Source organism: Acanthopagrus latus, chromosome 22, assembly GCF_904848185.1.
Source record: "Acanthopagrus latus isolate v.2019 chromosome 22, fAcaLat1.1, whole genome shotgun sequence".
NCBI lineage: Eukaryota > Metazoa > Chordata > Actinopteri > Spariformes > Sparidae > Acanthopagrus > Acanthopagrus latus.
In genome coordinates, this window is record NC_051060.1 from 13,387,789 (window position 1) to 13,408,047 (window position 20,259).

Below are 20,259 nucleotides of genomic sequence, written 5' to 3' on the forward strand. Positions count from 1 at the left end.
TGAGTCTCAAATCCATTCAGGCTTTATTTGGACGTTCAAAGAGAACTACAAAAGTAATATATCACACTGCCACCCAAAGTCTCACGTCAACCAACCCTGTAAACAGAACAAGAGATTTCACTTTGTGCAACCTATTACACGGTTCGAGAACACTTCACCTTTTCTAATCGAGGGCACGTCATTTTAGAACAAAATAATTGAATTTCATGCTTTTAATCTCGTTTGGAGACCAGCTGGCATTTGCGTCCCGTTGGAGAGATAATGTCCATTGTTCAGAGTTGCACAAGATAACAGGACAGCAATAATAGAAGATTGAATTGTACAAAGAATCCTTCCCCGGTGACGTCCCTCTCATTCTGTGGCGCTTCATTCATCTGGTCCTGGAACCACTCAGACGAGCTTAGTGCTCAAAGGTAAATCTTCAGGAAGAAATGTCACTTCATGTGGACTGCGGGCCATCTTTTGTGCTTTCTCGCTGTTTTATCTGAGTGAGCGCTTGTTTAAAAAGGCTAAAAGAAACTCCGGGTGAGTGTGCAACAGGTGGGCATGTGTCTCCCTGCTGGGTCACAAATGAGGGGAAAGCGAATCGCATGATGACGCAGAAACAGCCTTAGTGGATGTCACAGTGGGCATCCTGAGAGTGAGACTGGCGCTCCAGCATGTTGGACGCCTCGTACAGCAGATCGTCCTCTCCCAGTGTTGAACTCTGCTCCAAGTTCACAAAGTTAGGGATGTTGAATTCGGAGAAGAAGGCGCACTCTTTGTCCGTCTTACACTCCTCTATTAGTCCACTGAGAGGCCGGCGTCCCGCGGTTTCCTCAGCATCCTCCTCCAGCTCATCCATCCCGGAGGAGCTGGTTCCTCGGGGCCGGTCGCAGGCGTCCTGCCGCGCCGAAGCCCCCGCGTCCTCTCCTCTTTTGTCGTCCGGCCTCCGTTTCCCCTGGTCCTCCTCGTTGATGTAGAAGTGGAAATAAGAGTGGGACTCCCCTAGCAACGGGCGGGAGAAGGCTTTGTCATTTTCCTCCTGGGGACCATCGATGTCTACCAGACAGCTCCCCGGTTGATGGCGCTTTTCAGCAGAGTCTAGGTTTCTGTGGAGAAAAGCAAAATAGATCCGGAGGGAGATTGCAGCAGGAAAAGGAAACTGTCAGAGGCTTTCATTATAAATTCTGTCCTCAATTAACCTGCGGTTGAGCACTTGAAATAACTGATGATTTCTCATTATGATCTGTGTCTGATTTTAAGAATCACCCCGGTGCTCTTTCCTGAAATTACATTTAGCCAGCCAATGGGTTTCCCGTTCCATCTTGTCATAACCTCAGTCTGGCCTCAAACACAAGTGATCTCTCCAATTCCCACTCTTGATCTTCACCTGACATGGCAATGTCCCCTTTGGCCATACCAAGCTCAAACTCTGCTGTTCACAGAAGCACACCGACGCCCTGAGAACAGCCACCAGGCACCCTTAATCAAAGCCCTTCACCTACATTTTCTGTTCAATATTAAAAAAAAAGCGAAAGTAATCACCTTCCTGTCGCTCTGCGCCTTTCCCCATACATTATGAGCTCACCCACAGACAGGAAATCTGCCCCGGCTCTGATGAGTCGTGCGGGAGCTGAATTGTTCGAGCTCTCCTTGATGCTGAGAGAGTCCCCACAGGGGCAAATTGGGGGGAAATGAGAGGAATCTGTAAGCTGCAATTATACTCACTCCTGATGGGGCGCTCCGGTCTTTGTGAGCAGCGTGAGAACAAAGAACATGAAGATGACAAAGACGGCGAGTCCGACCCAGAAGCCGATAACGATGGAGTCTGAAATGTCAAAGAAGATGATGTTAGAGCGCATTGCTTTGATGGTGGAACCCACCTCTGCCTCTCCCTCTGTGCCTGTGATTTGAATTCCTCTCAGGGGGGGAACCTCTCCCCAATTACTCTGTCAAAGTGAGCAATCAGTGTTTTCTAAAAATCTGAGGGGCCTGTTTGTTTGGTGTTTTTGCCTCATAATTTGTCTTGCAGATTACTGTTGGGAGTATTAAAAAAAAAGGTCAGTCCAGCAGGTGCTGCATGGAATATCACTGCCAGTCAATTAGTTGGTGTCACTGTGAAGCTGAGGAGATAAATAATGGGAGTGATAAAAAAAAAAAAAATACGTGCTGGGGGTGACAAACCAACATGAATCAACAGTGGTGGAGGTGGTTGTTTGCAGACTCATGGGCTTGGTTTGCACGCACACTGCACAAAGTGAGAGGAGGTGAGACCAAAGGGAGATTTGGGGGGGCTGATGTCTGCAGCTGGATTCATCTTACATCTGTGCGCCTTGAGTCCCTCGAAAGACACTGGCTCCTCGTCGTCGTAATACTCGTACTGCCACACGTAGTCACTGCGACGTGCGCTGCTTTGGCTCCGGTTGTGGAAGTCGGACATTTTCAGACTGTGTGCACCTTTTGGGAAACATAGTAAAACACATGAAATCAACCCGACAAAACGACGCGCAAAACGTCCGTAAAAGTTTTTTTTATTTTGTTTTTTACAAACCTCCGGTGTTGCGAGACCTTCCACCCCGGCGTTGTTGACAAAACACAATCTACAGCCTGGGAAATTTGGGGAACCGGCGGGCAACCGCTCCTCCTCGGGTGCTGTGTCCGTCTTCAGGAATTCACCAGCGCGCCGGAGAGGTGGTGAGGAGGAGCGGGGCGAGCCATCGTCTTCGGCGTTGCGCGTAAACTCCATCCATTTATCCAAACGCGAGTGCCCCTCCTGCCAAGGAAGGGAGCAGCCTTGTCGGCGAGCTGCTCAGTGCGCATCACCGTCAGCCAGCGTCCTCTGGCCCACACTGCTGGCTCGCTCACTCTCTCACTCGCTCGCTCACTCGTGAGATCACGCCGCAAACCAAGGCTCCCGTTAACCAGTCAGTGATGCCGCTCTCTCTCCCCCCAAGACGTGACGAGGCTCTTTCACCGTCCTTGGAGAGGGTCCAATGGATAGAGCAGGGTGAGCTTTGATGTGCGCGTGATTTACATATCAGTTTAGCTTTGTGAATATTTTTGCATATTGCGCTGAAAAGTCTGAAAAATGTCAGAAAAGTGAAGATCTTGGGAAAGGATGGCTGGAGTGTACCAGTGTGGTGGATATAAACACACCATCAAGAGTTTTGCACCAAAATCTGCAGACATATGGGGCTTATTTAAAGAGACAATATGTAGAAATTCCACATCAAGATGTCTGAGAAGGACTCGTCCTTCCTTATGTATTTTGTTACATTGTGCACTCAAAATTATCCCACACGTTACCACGTTTAAACCCAACCCAGAGAAAACCACACGTTGGCCGTCATGCCGTTGCCTCATGGCGCTGCCTTGATGGGAAAATCCACAAAGGAGACTAAACTTAAAGGCACAGTTTGTAACTTTTGCCTCCAGGGGGCTCTCTGTCTAAACAAAAGCCATTCGAGAGTTGGCTGCTGAGCCTGACCCTCTGGAGGATCAAGATCCCAGAGTCACATCAGATGCTGCTGTCATCCAGAGCCGCGTACTGACGGGAGGAGAGCACAGAGACTCATTTTTAACTTTGGGGATAAGAAAAGTAGATTTAACTTCACTCCTGATCATCAGCTGCAGAATGTGATGTTGACTGCCGACTGAAGTTGTTGGGGGAACTGTACTTTACTTCAAGAACAGAGAGGACAGGGGAAAAGAAGAGAGAGAACTGGAGTCTCTGCTGAGGGTCTGAATTTGTGTGCACCGTCGCTCGCTCACATTAGTTCAGGCCGAATGCAGCAAAGTAATCTGGGTGTTCGGGGCGAATAAATGCTGCTTGAGTAACCAGAATAAACACGAATGACTGTCCGTCCTTCTTGCATCACTGCTGATGAAAAAGCTAAACGATGCGAGTCAAGCTCAAATGTGCACAGAGGAGGTTCTGTTTTAAAGTTTCGTCCATGTTAAGTTCAGTTACGTTTGCAATGTTCATTTTCTATAAGTAGCGACTGGCGACCAAATGAAACATGCTGTTACCATGAGTGAGTTTGTGGATATGAATATTCTCGAAGCCATTACCTCGTCTGTGAACACTCGCGCCTGAGTCCTGTCAGATAGATTTTCCTCAACAGTTGTGGTTGTTTAATGGTGTATTCAGCACAAGTGAATCAAAATGTCCCTGTCTTCTCTGAAACAGTCAAAAAAGTCATGAAGTAAACTGCGTTTCCCCTCCAGCTCCAGTCGGTGTACTAAAGCACCCGACAGTGGAGGCCGGCTCTGTGGATCACTGCTGCAGTCAGGTCGATTATCAGGGGTGAAAATGAAACCACCTTCTAATCCCAGACGGTGAGAAGGTCATCTCTGAGGTCTCTCTCTGTCAATACACTTCTCCAATTCAGTGCAGAATCTGACGTGAATCTGGGTGTTTATTCCTCCAGAGTGTCTGGCTCTGCAGCAGACTCTTTCCTCGCTCTTGTGGCGGAAGTTACAAATCGTACGTTTAAATATCATCATTACTTTTTCATTAAAAAAAGAGGAAGAAATGTAGGGAGTAAGTTAGAAAGTGGAAACTACAAAGCTTTGCCTGAACCCAACCTGCTAATCCCAGCCGACCTGAGGTGACTACTGTTTTGTGAGCCCTCCTGTTTTTACCTCCAGGCTCAAATTGTATGGGCTTACTTTCATCTTTACAAGAGTGTGACACACCATTCATCTGAGGACAAGAACAGTCCATCTAGAAAGATTCATCATTAATGTCAGTGTGCAACTGCAGCATCCGATAATATCGAGCAGTAAGATGTGATCTCATATAAACCTTGGCTCAGAGTTATTAAAAAGCAGCCTATTTAGTCAGTTTCCTGGATTTTCACCATCATCGTTCCTTGGTGACCCCAGAGTTCATAATTGAAAAGTTACTTTTTACACATTGTGCAACCATATTGACTGTAATGTTTTAAACGTTTTCACACAAGAACTCCATGCACTAATGGATTGATATGATTTATGATATATGCGTGATGGAGAGGATCACATTTAAACTAAGACACCAGGTTGATATCCTTGAAGAAAATTGGTTGAAATGGCTCTTTTATGTGTCAAGTATAAGACCGTATTTTGTGTAAGTGCAGAATCCCTGTGTTTCTCAGTTTAGTTATATGTGCCCACGCAAAAAGGAGAGGGTATGGTGTGTGTGTATATATGTGAATATGTGTCTATGCACAAGTGCTATGTGTAAACTGACTGAGCCGTCGAGATAAGTATGGATGTGGGTGCATGTGTCTATGTATGAATGATATATTTATGCTGATTCTGCCGTCTTATTTAACATTCAGATTCTCCCCATGTTATGTGTCGTGTGCCCAGTTGGCCCATGTATGTTGTTTTGTAAAAATCAATAAAAAAATAAATTACACACACAAAAAAATCAACTCCATTCACTGTCCCGTGTTAAAGATATAAAGGGGATCAACGGGAAAATAAACTGGAAATAACACCTATGTACGCCCGTGGACGTAAATGGAGCTGAATGCAAAATTGCCAATTTCAAGACAGTCAGATACATGAATGGATGATTTAAACATTCAACTGTGCCTATTTCCTATTTCAATAGCCCACTGATTTCACACGAATGGCTCCACAAACACCGGACTTAACAATAAAGCCCTTTTTATTGAAGAGTTATCCCATGTCAGTAGAATTTCATCACAGTGAGTCAGCAGTAAGAAAACCGACCTCAAATCTTTCATAAAAGGCTCAAATAACATGTTATCAAGTGGCTGTAGGCACAACCCAAATCTTTTTAAAGCGGCAGATAACGACATCTCAGGAAGGTCTTTGGGTTTACCAAATACAGCCATGTAATTAGCCACCCACCAGCTCTCCTGATTACGCGCATATCTAAATGACCTGACCATTTGCTGTTCCAGCAGAGCGAGGGATTGTTGAACTAGCGCAAACAAAGTAACCACGACTAATGGCTTTAAATTACCACCGAGGAGAATGTGTTAATGTTGGGATCTGCCTTCTTGAAGCTGGAATCGCTTATTAAAACTCTAAAACACCACACCAGAAAATGCCCTCTTTTCACGCTTTGGTAAATCATCATCCGAGCAACAGGCTTCATAAGTCCTGCATTACTTTAATTTCTTAAGTACCTCTCGAGCGGAGCCACTCACGGTGTCTATTCATTCACCGATGCCCCGTGATGAATTTGCCGCATCATAAAAAAAAAATCACATTCACCAGATGGAGCACAAATGCATAAACATGCATTCAGTTATTTGTTTGGAGACACCGTCACAGTGAAGCTGGAGAGCGGCAACGCGTCCGCCTCCACTGGATGAGTTCAGGTCCAGGTTAAGGTTCAGCTCACAGAAGCTCATGAACACAAGACAAGAAACCAACATGTATGTAGGACTCTGCATCGGACTGATCGCAGTGTAGACCTGCAGTGTGAATGATGTCTTTTTTTTTCTTCATTGCCTTTACTCTTGCCAAAAAATATCTGGACACCTCAGCTGTAAGGCTCCCTGTCTTTTTCGCAGAGCTGGCATCATCACAGTCATATCTGAACACAGTCCTGTTCCAGATCCTTTAGATCGAAGCCACTTTGTGTTGGATTCTGAAACATTTGGAATATTCTGAAATTTCACAGAAGAGATTGCTCATAGCAAATCACCTGCGGTTAAAACATGGTGAAGATTTGTCCCCCAATACTAGTCCCCCAGTCGAGATTAGTGAAAGATCGTGTTTAAGTCACGGAACTGTGTATTCTTAAATGTTCATACACTGGATGTCTTTGACGAGGGACCCACAGCGTTTTAAACATTTGTAGGTGTGACACCACCGCATACTCTTCTGTGAGACATGAGAACCAAACTGGGTGCTGAATGAGTTACTCACAGCTGTGATTCAGACAGTGTGCCATCACCTCAATAACACCTCTTTGAGTGTTTTCATATAGTTGTGCTCTTTGTTTCCAGATAAGATCATCACGTCTTTCTTGTCGCTCTGCTGCTCAGTCGAAGGAGAGAATAAGTTGAACCGTACTATAGAAGATACATTTGCTTTTGCAGTGAATTCCTCACCACAGTGGATATTTCCCCCGAAGGCCCAGACTTTTACCAATTAAGAGTAGAACCGTGATGTCGGATGATGACTCACAAATGGGCTATTATAGTGACATAACATGCATTTATCAAGTTGCATTTTATTAAAAGCTGTAAGGGGTGGAAAAGCTACATTAAAGCTTGCTGTTTACAGAAATGTGTCTTATTTTCACATGCTGCTCGGCAGATCTACATTTCAGTGAAAGCGACCAGTTTCTCAGAGCTGTCTCACTGCCTCTGCTTTATTATTGTTGTTTGTTATTTTATTTATTTATTTATTATTTTTTGCTGTATTCTTGTGGCTGTCGCTTTGTTCTGCAGCGGTCACGGGGCGATGCCATGCTGTGCTGATTGCACGGTGGATGTTGCAGGGGGGGGCTTTCATCTACAGAGATGTGTTCAACGGTAGCTGGCAGCTAAATGGTCAAAGTACTTATCAGGAGGGAGTGAAAGCTCTTTGCACGGCCACCACGACTTACATATGTGCCAAAGCAATTTTGCTGCACCCAACCTTCCGTGTGCTGTGACTAACAAGCGTACAAGAACTGAAATTACTACTGACTGCTTCATTATGATAATCAAAATATACATGAGGTATTAAAACCAAAACAAGTCGTTGTAGAAGAATGTCCCTGACGTGCTATTAAGAGCTGTTTTCACAGTGCCATTTGATAATACAAGATATTTTCATGTTTTGTTACTTTGTTTGTGTTATGCATGGTGATGCTGATATTTCTGTCACACAATACGGACAAAAGTGTTTCTAACTAACCTTTAACAGTTATGTGACAAAGATAAGGATCATCATGGGGCGTCTTTAGTTTTCACAGCCTTGAGCAAGGTTACATCATTAAAACATTACATGCACTGTACTTGTACAGAGTTCACTTCACAATAGGAGATAATTAGAAATCCATTCTCAATGTCAGCTTTCTGTGTAGGTTTCTGGCACGGTGCCTTTATGTATACAGTGAATGACATCTGAGTTACCGATCATCCTCTGTCACATACGATGTTCAGCTTCTCACTGACGTTTACTGAGTCCAACCACACGTGAGGTTCGACTCAACCCACCTCTGAAGAAGCCTGCAGACCTCTGATGCATGTAAATGACCCTGACCAGCGGATGCTGCACCCTCTGACTCACCACTGCAGGTTCTGTATGTGAGGCATGTTCCTACTGAGATTCCGCTCTACCAACCCTCACATTTACTGGATAGAAACCGATGTGAGAAACAAAGCGAGTGGAGGCTGCATTTTTTCAACGTGTCGGCCCTCCGCATCCCGGCCGCTCGTCAATACACTGCTTTTCTCCAGTGGTGCTGTGGGTCAATTTTTCCGATGTTGCCTCCTGTTTGCTTCCACTTACTTTACTTGCCCAATAACACGCAGCTCACAAATCCTTTCTACAGCTGCGAAGCTAAAAGTACGCACCTGCTTTGAATGTGTCCGTTTATGTATTGGGGTTGGGAGCATTCAAGGCTTCAGAATGGATCGCATGAAATATTCATGGTTTTTGCATCAGCATTGTTGCTACGTGCATTGAATCCTTCTGATATGGCTCAGATAAATATAGAAATTCCTCAGCGACAGTGAAGTTGCATCATCAAGATAAAGCTCAGCGGTTGATCCCTCTTTACTGTCTCTTGTCACATCCTGTCTTTTACTTTCTCCCAAAAACTCTTTCTGTAATTCATGGAGAAAAAGAAAAGAAAATTTACCGCACACTGGCACACTGTGTGTCAGAGTTTCAAGAACTTCTTGTCTTCACAGGCTTTAATTCACTCTGTCTGTCTGGGTGATCGAGGCTTCCCTATTGCGGCTCTCAATCACACACTTAAACTCACACTTTTCATTCAGCAGACACTGTTTTCCCCATCCTTCACTCTGCAGCATCCACCTTAAATACCCTTTCCTCCTCCTTTGTCTCCAGAATTGACTCACAAAAGTGATATTTTTCAGTGCATCAGCCCTGATGGATGAGTCTCTCAAATCTGCTTTTTGTAAGCCAAAGCCCGAGACTGTGCTGCATATTGAGCAGTCACAGAAGCGAATCCGAGCCTCCATCTTGACCCTTGTTAAGGGATTTAGTTCTTTGCTCAGTGTGGCAGAGGGTTAGCAACTGAAATTAAGATGACAGAGTGGGAAGGAAACAGAGAGGAAAGGGTAAAACAAACCCAGTGTGGACCAGCGAGTTATGATAGGCAGTCAACGCAAACCACTGATATGTTCACAACTGTGCGTTTCATACGGAACGTAACTGGAACACTTGAAGACACAGTTGGTGCTGAGAGGTCAGTGTATACAATGCCGTCATAGAAAACTGTCCACAACACGTGTACTGTAGCAGCTTGTAGATCCATATTTCTGTACTTAAATAAACAAAGCTATCTGAATATAAAATAGTCCCTCAGACTCTGTTTTCATGGCACATCCTGTGATTTTTCATGATTATAGATGTATTGTTTTGTAATTTTATATGCAGACATTTTTTCTTCCTTCTCTGAACGATGTTTGCTTCTAATTCTACTGGTCTTTTACCATGCCGGCTGGTTTCCAAGGGAACACTCGGGACTTCAATTAAACTGGGATCTGGATCATACTGACCTCCTGCACACATAGCTGTTCTCAGAACATAATTCCAAGCTCATGGAGACCCACGTAAACAAACTCAAAGTCCGCCATGACCTCACATCTTATCAGGGACAAAACTTTGGGCCCGCACTCGGTCTTAAAAGAGAATGTACCGTACGATTATTGAGCTGCGGCTCCTTCAGGTGGAGGATATGAATACCAATCAGGTTTGATTAAACTGCCACCGGACACTTGATGGATGAGCGCTGTGCTACTTTTCCTTCCAGCTCAGTCCTTATTAAATGACTTGGTGATCAATGATCGTTCATACAAAAAGGTCGCTCCTGAGTCGCAATTAAAACGAAATCAATCATTACAACAAGAAGTTAAATTGTCACAATAAACTGAAGCATCATAATCAAGAGCAAAACAACAGACAAAAGAATCTATGTTTCTCAGAACGTGCTCAGTGAGGCCATTGAAACAAACAAAAAAAGACCCAAACCTCGCTCCCTGGGAGAGAACAGTGCGAACAATAACTGATGCAACACACAAAGCAACTGCCAAGCGGTGCATTGTCTCTCACAAACACAACCACACACAAAACATGTCAGACGATTTATCATGGCCGCAGCAAGAATGCAGGAACCTACAGAATATTTCAAAGTTCCCTAGAAGTTTTACCTTTTGAATCAGGGGCTGAGGAATGACAGAGCATGACGAAGCTTCTGAGAAGCCAGTCTGACTCCTCAGATTTGTCTTCTTCTTAGACTGAAATGTAATGAAAAAGTAACTTTCGAACAAAGTCGGCAAAATCAAGGCCTCACTGACCGTGCAAAGTCCCAGCAGGCATCAGTTTGGATATGAGCTGCTCTGCGTCTGTAGATTGAGTATAGATTTAAAAATGGCCCCCTGTATGACCGTTGAGACCACCTCTCCATCCTCTCCGCAAATCCTCCAGTTTTTGTTACATGATAATTAAATAGGTTTTCATTTGGAACTGGGAACTGAAGCATGTTTGGAGGAAATTGGGAGAGCGTAAATGCGGAGAGGAGGATATGAAAAACCTCTCAGCCTCCCAAACAAGCTGCTCAGATCTGGTATGGACATGCGTGAGTGCCTGAGTGGTTTGATCACAAATAGACGGCCCTAAGTCCGCCCCTTCATGCCTGGCAACAACGTACGTCTCTAGATCTTGTGTGATCATGACAAACAGACACAATGTTTTTTGCACGGAACTTGATGCGCAACATGTGCTGAATTAAAGAGAAAGGCTCAAATGATTAATCATTTGTCATACGCAGGGTTTCGCAACCGTTTCAAAAGTTTTTCATAACACAACAACTCACATAATTGAGCATGTTATCAGGGGAGTCTGGGGACTTCCTCAGCTGCATCAAAGACTACATCAGTGTATACTGTTTACTGGATTTGTAAGATTTGACATGTTTACCATCGATAAAATGTTGTCTTCTTTCATAAATTAGGCCTAAATCAGTCAAAGCTGTGTGTTCATCAGCTGCTAACTGTTGGCAGATATGACGTACTTACTTACTTGACACTTACAACTAGAAAAGAAGAACCGTATGTATTTAATGTTTTGCTAAATAAACATGACGGCACCAATGATTTAGAATTTGTCATAAATGGCATTTCATAACATTTATAATGTTTCTCCTGACTTTTAAGGGAGTTTGGGGACTTCCTCCACGGATGTCAAAGAAGTTGCTGTATTGGTTGAAACCGACATGTTTGCCGCCAACATAACGTTGTCTTCTTTCATAAATGTAGTGTAAATGGTGAGATCAGTCGAGACGCGGTGTTCAGGCAGCCGCTGAATGTTGCCAGAAGACGCGCTTTAGGCGCTGGCGGCGGTAGAGCAGCGCTGCAACAAACCGCCATCCTCTGCAATCAAAGAAAGAACTTTCATTTAATGGCACGTTCACAAGAAGGCAAGAGTGATTTTGAATCTGTCATGAATAGCATTTCGATGTGTAATACATTCTGCCTGGTCTTGTTGCAAAGAGGACGTCGGTTGAGTAGGTAGGCGTTTATTTGGTGTGGCCCAGGACACGTGTGTGGACACGCTGCTAAAAAAACCCACCTCCTAACGTACTTGGAGCCGTCCACTTGTGATGTGGGGGCTCAGGACGGAGGTTTTCATCACGTCTGAAAAGCATCGCCATCCCTGAGCCTCTCATTCATGGAGTGTATTCCATACAGTGTGTCTGAAAACAGTTTGGCTCAGACTGAGCCGATGTATCACATTCAACATGTGCTTCATTACAGTGTGGATCAGAGGAGGGTCCTCTTTGAGATCCATCTTTCCCAAGAAAACAGCACTCTTCTCATTAGGGAACGCTGTGTGTTTAGTAGCTCAGCGTGGATCAACCACCTGCCCACTGAGTCCCGGGAATATATCAAGCGGACAGTTAAGGCGCGACAGATGCCTGATGTAGTAACATTTTTCTTTTTTTCCCCCCACTGAGTGTCACAGAGTGCGAAACTAATAAGAAGGCTCCTCGACCGAAGACTGATTCAAAAAGGGAGCCCGGCACAAGAATAATAGCTGAAATAATGTACCACGAGGAGCATGAGGATGTCAGAATTACACGACTCACATCCAGCTCGATCTTGAACTAATCACCTGATAATGAACTCATACAAAATTTGGGAGCACATTTGAAATCGGCAATCAAAAGTGATGGGGTCCAAAGAAAATATAAAAGGATGAGGGTTACAGAGCGGACCACAAAGAAAAGTGAGTTTTTGTGGTTGACTGTTGCCATGGAGAGGGAATTTTTGCTGTTTTTGAGTGTCAAGAGTCTTTGAGGGAAGGAAGAGAAAATGAATTGGGGCGATGAGAGGGAACATATCCTATGAATAATAAGCCAGAGAGAGGGGGAGGGGGGGGGGGGGGGCGGTGATATTGATTGAGGTGATATAAGAGAAAAATATAACAAGGGGGTCCTCGTCGTGAACTTTTCAGGCAGAAATAAAACACGGATGTCTGAAATATTACATCTTTTTTTTGTGCGCCATCGAAATCTTTAACAAAACCTGTCAGCGGGCTCTGTTCATCTCCACCGTATCCTTTGTGATTCATTTTAATTCAGTGGATTGAGCCAATAAGGGATAATAGCTCTTTTGGCTCTCCCTTAATTGTGCCCTTAATATTTTGGCCATCCTTGCACGAGCGTGTGAGGTAGTGGGCGTTTTTTTTAATTTCCTGGGAGCCGGCAGGAAAATTCAGAGCAGACAGAGAGCTGGCTTTACCTCTCCCTGCTTCTTTCTGCACTTCCCTTCTGACATATTTCACACAGTGCGACACAACATGCTGTGTAGAAATATTCAAAACATACAAGGTGGGTCTTTCTGGTGGAGAAGAAAATAGTGTGAAACCTACTAGCTGACCTACTTTTACAACCAGATATATATGTATATTTCTTTTACAATGTTGCATTAATTTGGCCCTTTTTTTTGTGGCGGCGCAGGTCATCTGTTTGAGCCTGCTCGAGCCTGTGACGCCTCCGTGGATTTTTTCTTTTTGCTGCCATTATAGAACCCAGCATGGCAAAAACAGTGAAAGGCTGATGAAACACAAAAGCAGGGCAGCGAGCAGAGCCAGACCCAGACCCAGCGCCCAATTAGCTCCAGAAGCAGAAAAAAGGGAGACCGAGGCAGAGATCTGTGTGGACCTTATTAGTGTGGAGCTCTGACCGCTGTACTCCAGAGAGCGGTGTTGTGATGTGGATGGAGCAGCTGGTCAGAAGGAATTTAATGCTGGTCATGCATGGCGAACACAGAACCCCAACCCCCCCCCCCACACACACACACACCTCCTCCCCCACCCTCCTTCACTGCAGGCCGTGATTACATGTGATGCTTGCAAATGCAGCACCCATTAGCCCTGAATGGAGTCCGATGAAAACACACACTCGGAGTCCTCTGAGTTCTCAGCTGCTTGTTTTGCTGGCACTTATTTCTCAAACAAATGTGTCACATGTGACACTGATCCCCCCTCCTTTAGCATCTTTACATCCCGACCCCACACTGCCCCCTACTGGCGCACTTGGGAGAGGAAAACGCTTCCACTTTTCTGAGGAATGGGACTAATTAAATGAATGGCCTTCACGTGCATCTCGGGTGTAACGCACTCGAGCACCGCACCTGCCGCGAAGAAGAAGAAGAAGAAGAAGAAGAAGAAGAAGAAGCCATCAGCGCCAGAAGTCCTGCTGCTGCTGCTGCTGTTCACACACAAAAGGCTGGCGCGTGTCGACCCCTCCTCGCTGAGCACGCGCCTCCCTCCATCATCTGCGCCCAGCGGGGCTGTGACAGGAGGGCACGTGTTTCTTCACACCTCGCGCACGCAAATGGCTAAGCAGACGGAGATAGGAGAGGAGGAGGAGGAGGAGGAGGAGGGTGAAGAGTTCATCAGCAAGTGAGTGAGTTGAGCCCATCCATCGCTTCTTTCGTGACCCCGTTTTTTTTTCTTCTTGATTTGCGATGAGTGAGTCACAGGTTTTCCTCCCTTGACTTGTTTTTAATCGTCACAAATGCTTCTTTTTCATTTCCCCCCCCTTACTTAAAAAATAATAGAAATAGTTTTTGCATCACTACCTTTCTGAAGTCATAACACAATTTCATGCATGGCTGAGTGCTTCTCTGCTTTATCTTGGCCACATCAATCGTAATGCAGCGATTTGAAAAAATAAATCCATAAAATAACTTTTTTTTTTTTTGCAAAGGGGGAAAAAAGTGAGCAATTTCCATGCATGAATCACTTCCTTATTGTCCATATGAGATCAGAGGGCAACATGACATGAGGCATGAGAACTCCTTGGACTCCTTTATCTAAGTTTTCTTGAGTTTTTATTCATTTTTTTTTTAATGCTGCTTTTGTCCAAATGATGTGACTTTATGTTCCAGAGAGCGACAGCAGCAGCTCACCTTTAGTTTAGAGTTGTCTGCCTGCCCACATACAGCACAACACAGAAGTGTCTTGTTTAAATACTAAAAAACACCCCAACATGAAATAACCCTGAAAGCTCGTGCAGATCATTTTGCGTCCCTTTTTTTGTGCATTTGGAGTTTGCGTAGCGTGTGCATCAAAGGGTTAAACACGTCACATTACCAAAAAGAATACAAACTAAAATTATACCTCTAAATTTGCCTGAAATCCTTCAGCACTGGGCTGCAGTGGAGGGCAGGTGCGCCCTAAGAAATAAAACAAAACGTTTCAAAACTGACCAGAAAGCCTGAAGTTTATCTTGGATGCACGTTTCAAATGTGGCGAGGGATGGGTTTGATTCCAAATTCTGAAATTACGAAAGAAAGAAAGTGGCCATATGGTTGGAGTTTGCCAAAGTGTGACTTCGCACCTCACCACCGTGGCGCATGGAGACACTTGGGGACGCGTCAAAGCGCAATTTGGCTCCGGCTGCGAGGGCCCCCTGATAAATAGGAGGCTCCTGCTCACCAGCCACACAACGCCTGAGGACTTTACGCAGGACTGACCGCTATCCTACAAAGCAACCATGGAATCTTTCGCTACTAACAATGGATTACCTTCTCTTCCAATTGGAGGAAACGTTACCCAGCAGCCTGGCCTCTTCTGGAGACCGTGGACTGGAATAACGGCCGCGCACACGGTGAGTTCCGACGACCTGAGAGGCTCGAACGTTTTTAAATTCAAACTCGTGTTGTCTGCCGAATTGAAAACTTAACAAGATCGCGTTCTCTCTCTCTCTCTCTCTCTTTCCCTTTTAAATTTCAGGCTGAGTCTCTTCATGGAGACCTTTCAGCCGCAAAACACTCCAAAACTCCCCAGTTCGTTCATCCAGTGAAGTAAGTAAAGATAATTTAAACTCTCTTTTAATTCGTTTGCACGTGGTTTCTTTTTTGGAACTGTCTTATTCATCCCTCCTCTCCTCTATCTATCTATCTAAAGGCTGATGTGGCCGAAATCGAAATGTTTCGATCACCTGTACCAGGACGCAGAGGTGCTCCTGCGCAACTATCCGGTCCAAGCGACCATCTGCGTGTACACGGACATCAGCAGTGATGAAGACAGCGACGACGACGATGAAGAGGAGGCGATGGAGAAGGATCTGAACTAACGACACTGACCTGTAGAATAACGTGATAATATATTCCTTTTAACTTATTGACTGTAAATATGTGTACATAAACCTTTTTTTTTTGTTTTGTACTTCTTTACTGAAGACGAATGTAAATGTTTAAGTTATTCCTTTTTAACTTTTCTACCTTTTTTTGTAATTTTCTGAAAAATTGCAATAAAATACTTAAAATGAATGTCGTTGTTTGGGGCTTGATTATTGATTTTGAAAAATTCTAAAGTGATTTTTACTCCACTCATTCACTTCTGAACTACAGTGAAATGTTCCTCTAGTTTCATGGTTGCAAACAGAGTGTAGCTGACTTGATATCAGAAGTTGTAGGGTGTTTTTTTTTTGTCTGTAACTATGCGGTCAGTGTGTTCGACACATCCGCCTGCTCCTGGCTGAACTGCTGCTTTCCCATGGATGTAGTAGAGTGTCACGGTGGTAAATGCACCACTTCCTGCCGCCTGAAGTGTGGAAACTGTGTGACAAGTGGAAGGTGTCGGCTGTGTCAGGAGAGCATGAAGATCTGCACCGAGATAGTCAGTCAGTCAGTCTGAGGGGAAAATGTTTGTAGACCTTCAGTGAACCAGCTAAAAACCAGATCACCTTCATATGTGAAGACATTGTTCTCTATATGCTATCTGCCGTTATCTGCTTTTTTTTTTTTTTTTTTAAAAAAAGGTGTTTTCTTCCTGCCATTCACAAAATAGAGCATGAGCGAATGGATGGATGAATGGTTTATTCCAACGGTCACATATCTAAGTAGGATCAGACAAAACAAGGCAGCAGAATGTAGCAATCAGAGCTGCATTAACACATTATAGCCCTGCAGCGAATGTACCATGTCTGGCCTGTGCTGACACTTGTTCCTCCCACATCTCACTGTCTCCGTCATCTCGAGTTAAAATCACCCACCAGCACAACGTGTGTGTCCATAATAGGCTGATTAATTTAAATGAAAAGCAGTTTCATTAGAAAATGCACCATGTCAGGACAAAAATCATCTTAAAGTCTTTACTTGGCCAGTAAAAAAAGGAGATTAAAACACACAAATTGCTACAAATTGTGACGTAGAACATACAACAGGGAGCTTTTGACCTTGTAAAACAATCTCAGTTTAGCACTTACGACCTACATGAGCAAACTAATCCATCAGCGAGGTGATTGGCTATTTATGTGCCAGCTCTGTAATAATTTTTTTATATCTGTGACCGGGTCGGATTCAGATTTATCCTGGTCGGATTCTAATTATGAATGATCATAAACTCCGAGTGCTGAGGATGAACTGAGCGGTCTCACAGCCTGAGGAGAGAAGCTGCTCTGTAGTCTGGTTGTGCGGCACTGAAACAGAGTTTACCTTGTTCCGTCGTCGTCACATTGCAGTTTTTAATCTTACAAACTCCATAAAATAGATAGGTGACCTCACCCTGATGCATCCTGCACACAGCTGTATTTAAAGAAGAGAAGTATTTTTGCTGAAACAGTTTTTGAATTCTTATCCTCCAGTTCAAAACAATCCAGTACTGCACGTGTGTGTTTCATGAGTTTGCTCTAAGTTCAAGTATTTGGATTTAAAGAGGCAAAAATGAAGATACCATTCATCTTTCCTATGGGTAATGTACTGTGTAGAATAGAAGAGAGATGAGGAAAAGAAAAAAGAAAAGTATTGAGTACATTGCGTCTCTCTCACTCACTTCCAGAACAAATGCACGCACCAGCCAGGTCGATGATGTTTATGAAAGTGGGCGGTGATGCTCATACTGCTTATGTCCGGCATCAACAACAATGAAATTTCCTCAGAGCAACTTTGAGTTCTTAATGGATACATTTACACAAAAATGAAAATTAAGTCACTATCTCCTCAGCCCCCGATTCAGGTGAAGTTTTGTAGTCAAAACAACATTTGTGGAGCTTCACAGCAAAGCAGCGCTGCAGAATTCTCCTAAAAACTGAAGTAGATGGGACCTTTTGTTTTAAAACAGAAAAACAGAAAAAAAGAAAAAAAAAAGTGGCCTGCCTGGTTAGTGATTCTGTGAGAATTGAATGGAGTTTGTGTGTATATATAAAGTTATTGGCACGCAGAGGTGAAGCAGTTTGTTGTTTAGAGAAAAGCATGATGCCCTTGTTCCAAAGTTTCTTAAAAGCTGCATGAGATTCACATCATTTGAATAGGATTATATAATCAGGTGCTACATTTCCCTCTGCGCTCTGCAAAACATATGTTTTGGCTTCGGGCTTCTGATTCTTGCAAATGATTGTTTGAACACATTTTGCCCGACTGACCTGACGACTTGAACCCTTCAACCCAACCCGGCACCAGCCTTTCAAGCCTTTTCCGTGGGAACCCGTGGGATCGTCTTTAGGTGTTTCTCAGGGTGCAAAGTTTGCACACCTCTCTAACGTGAGACATGGTGGCCTCCTGAGTGCACTGAGCGACCTCCACTCAACACACTGTATTCCAATTACAGGACAGACTTTTGATAACAAGTGAAAACAAAGCTGCCTTTCCAATTACCTTTTTAATCCTCACACCCACGCTGATACAAAGATTTATTAGGCCGGCGCTAATATATTTAGTCATTACCAAGACTGTGGAGGTGTAAAGCAGCTAAGAATGCTGAGCTGAGATTTCAGTGTTGGTTAATAATGACATGCAGGGCCTGATATTAGGAGTTGCAGTGATGTGATGAAGCTCTGATAACCTCTTCAACTCTGGCCCCGGACCAGACTTTCCCAGGGTTGGGTGTCAGACCAGAGAGTGTCACTTACTTGGGTGTGAAATTTGCTCACCTCCAGAGTTAAATCTAAAACCAGGGACTGATGCCCTCTCTGGTGAACTTCCAACCTTTACTGTGCACACGTAATGTCAACTGAAGCAGATATTTTCTTTTTTGTATATGCAGTAATCACCTTGTGTTTTCTATCGGACTGGTGGTAGAAGCTGCACAGTTAAGAGTCAGAAGGCCGACTGTACCAGGCTGTTTCAGGCACATAGTGTGTGTGAGTGTTCAAAAAGTGTTTACAATGAAAGACACGTTATATGTGATAAATGAATCGGACCAGAATGTGTTGACTCCAGTCATCTGAGTTTTTCTGTCATTATCTACTCCGTCTCATGCAAATGGAAAGTTGGGCGAACATTTTTGGAGCTTCACAGCGAAATAGCTTTGCAGCGTTCCCCAAGAACAAATTGAAAAAAAAAAAGAGACAAAAAACAAAACAAACATAAAATGTTTTCTGTAGGTATACAGCAATACAAATATAGCAAAGTTATACTGTAAACTGTAAATCAGTATACATGAAGTAGGCGGTTATATCCAGTGTATGCGTGTCTATATACAGTACAGCACACACAGCATGCTTAGTTACATGAATAATGATGGATGATATGAACACAGTGAAAACAGTGTAAAAACAGGAAAGTGTACATATTTAATTTGTACATAATCCTGTGTCTACGTGCCGTCCTGTCCCAACGTCTCTTTGTAAACGTTGGTGAACTTTGCGCAGTTTCAGCTTCTCGGACACACGCTGCCCTTTTCCCAGGAGCTGGTGTGAATCTGGGCGTGAGGACTCCACACCTGAGGGGGTCAAAACTGTTCAGGCCCATGTTTGACCTTTGTGGCATGCATTCTCTTTTTGCCCCTCCCATAGTCGAACACAAAGCTTTAATACAAGTTAAATTCAGTTTTTATAAAATAAAGAACTGAGGAGACGAATAGAACAGTTCTTCCGATCCAGTCTGAGATCAACACCCTTTGCAGATTTAATTTTCAGCCTTTTAAAGGTAGTGTCTTCTCAGCAAACTCACACAAATAACTCAATACTCTGTTAAGTAATCATTTAATTGTGTTAATGAAGTTAATTTGGGGAGTGTGACTGCTGGCATGCCCCTGTGAACTCTGCCTGAGCCGGTGGTGTGATCGCAGACACCAGAAGAGGTGACGAAGTGTGACTCAGCCGAGCCGAGGCTGAGGCGAGTGCGCCGGCTTCTCACAGTCACACCTCTGTCTGTCACTGGGAACGGAGAGCTCGCTGTCAGAGTCGTACCATGTCATGACGGTTTACATGCAGGGGTAGTGGCTGATTTATGGCTGCTCACACGTCTGTGTTGTTTTCAGTGGTAGTTCAGCTGTAAGCCAGAGGGGGGCAGTGTGCTGTGGCTTATGTACAAGCTCCAGTTGAGGAAGTGTTGGTGGGAGATGTGTTGAGAATGTTTGCTGTTGCCTTCAGACAACTGTATTTTATTCATGTGTACAGCTAAAGTGTTTGAATCAGTGTTTACTGTCATTCATGCAAGAAAAAAACTGTTCCAGATGTTGAATTAAAGAAGAAACCAAAATATGATTGATGAAAAGCTTTTGGAACATGAGTGATTCATTCACTAAATCAGTTTTAGACATAATTTGATTTCAACTCTTGGTTATAATTATCCAACTGTATGATTTATTATATATTTGCTAGAATTTAAATGAACC

General features: G+C 44.0%; 2 protein-coding genes across 3 annotated transcripts; one reads left to right on the plus strand and one right to left on the minus strand.

Moving 5' to 3' along the window:
- Window positions 1-3,483, minus strand: LOC119012162 (melanocortin-2 receptor accessory protein 2A-like). The gene is made up of 4 exons (XM_037085706.1): window positions 2,534-3,483; window positions 2,305-2,439; window positions 1,711-1,810; window positions 1-1,091 (listed from the first exon to the last, which is right to left on the minus strand). The coding sequence occupies exons 2-4, from the start codon at window positions 2,420-2,422 to the stop codon at window positions 611-613; spliced, it is 699 nt and encodes a 232-aa protein (XP_036941601.1). The 5' UTR covers window positions 2,423-2,439; window positions 2,534-3,483; the 3' UTR covers window positions 1-610.
- A 10,624-nt stretch (window positions 3,484-14,107) lies between these two features.
- On the plus strand, window positions 14,108-15,965 carry LOC119012163 (protein ripply2-like). 2 transcript variants are annotated; one of them, XM_037085708.1, is made up of 3 exons: window positions 14,108-15,295; window positions 15,433-15,503; window positions 15,607-15,965. In XM_037085708.1, exons 1-3 carry the CDS (start codon window positions 15,194-15,196, stop codon window positions 15,773-15,775), a joined length of 342 nt encoding a protein of 113 aa, XP_036941603.1. In that variant the 5' UTR covers window positions 14,108-15,193; the 3' UTR covers window positions 15,776-15,965. The 2 variants fall into 2 exon arrangements, with proteins under 2 accessions (XP_036941603.1, XP_036941602.1); XM_037085707.1 differs by having other exon boundaries at window positions 14,115-15,307.
- The last annotated feature ends 4,294 nt before the right edge of the window (window positions 15,966-20,259 follow it).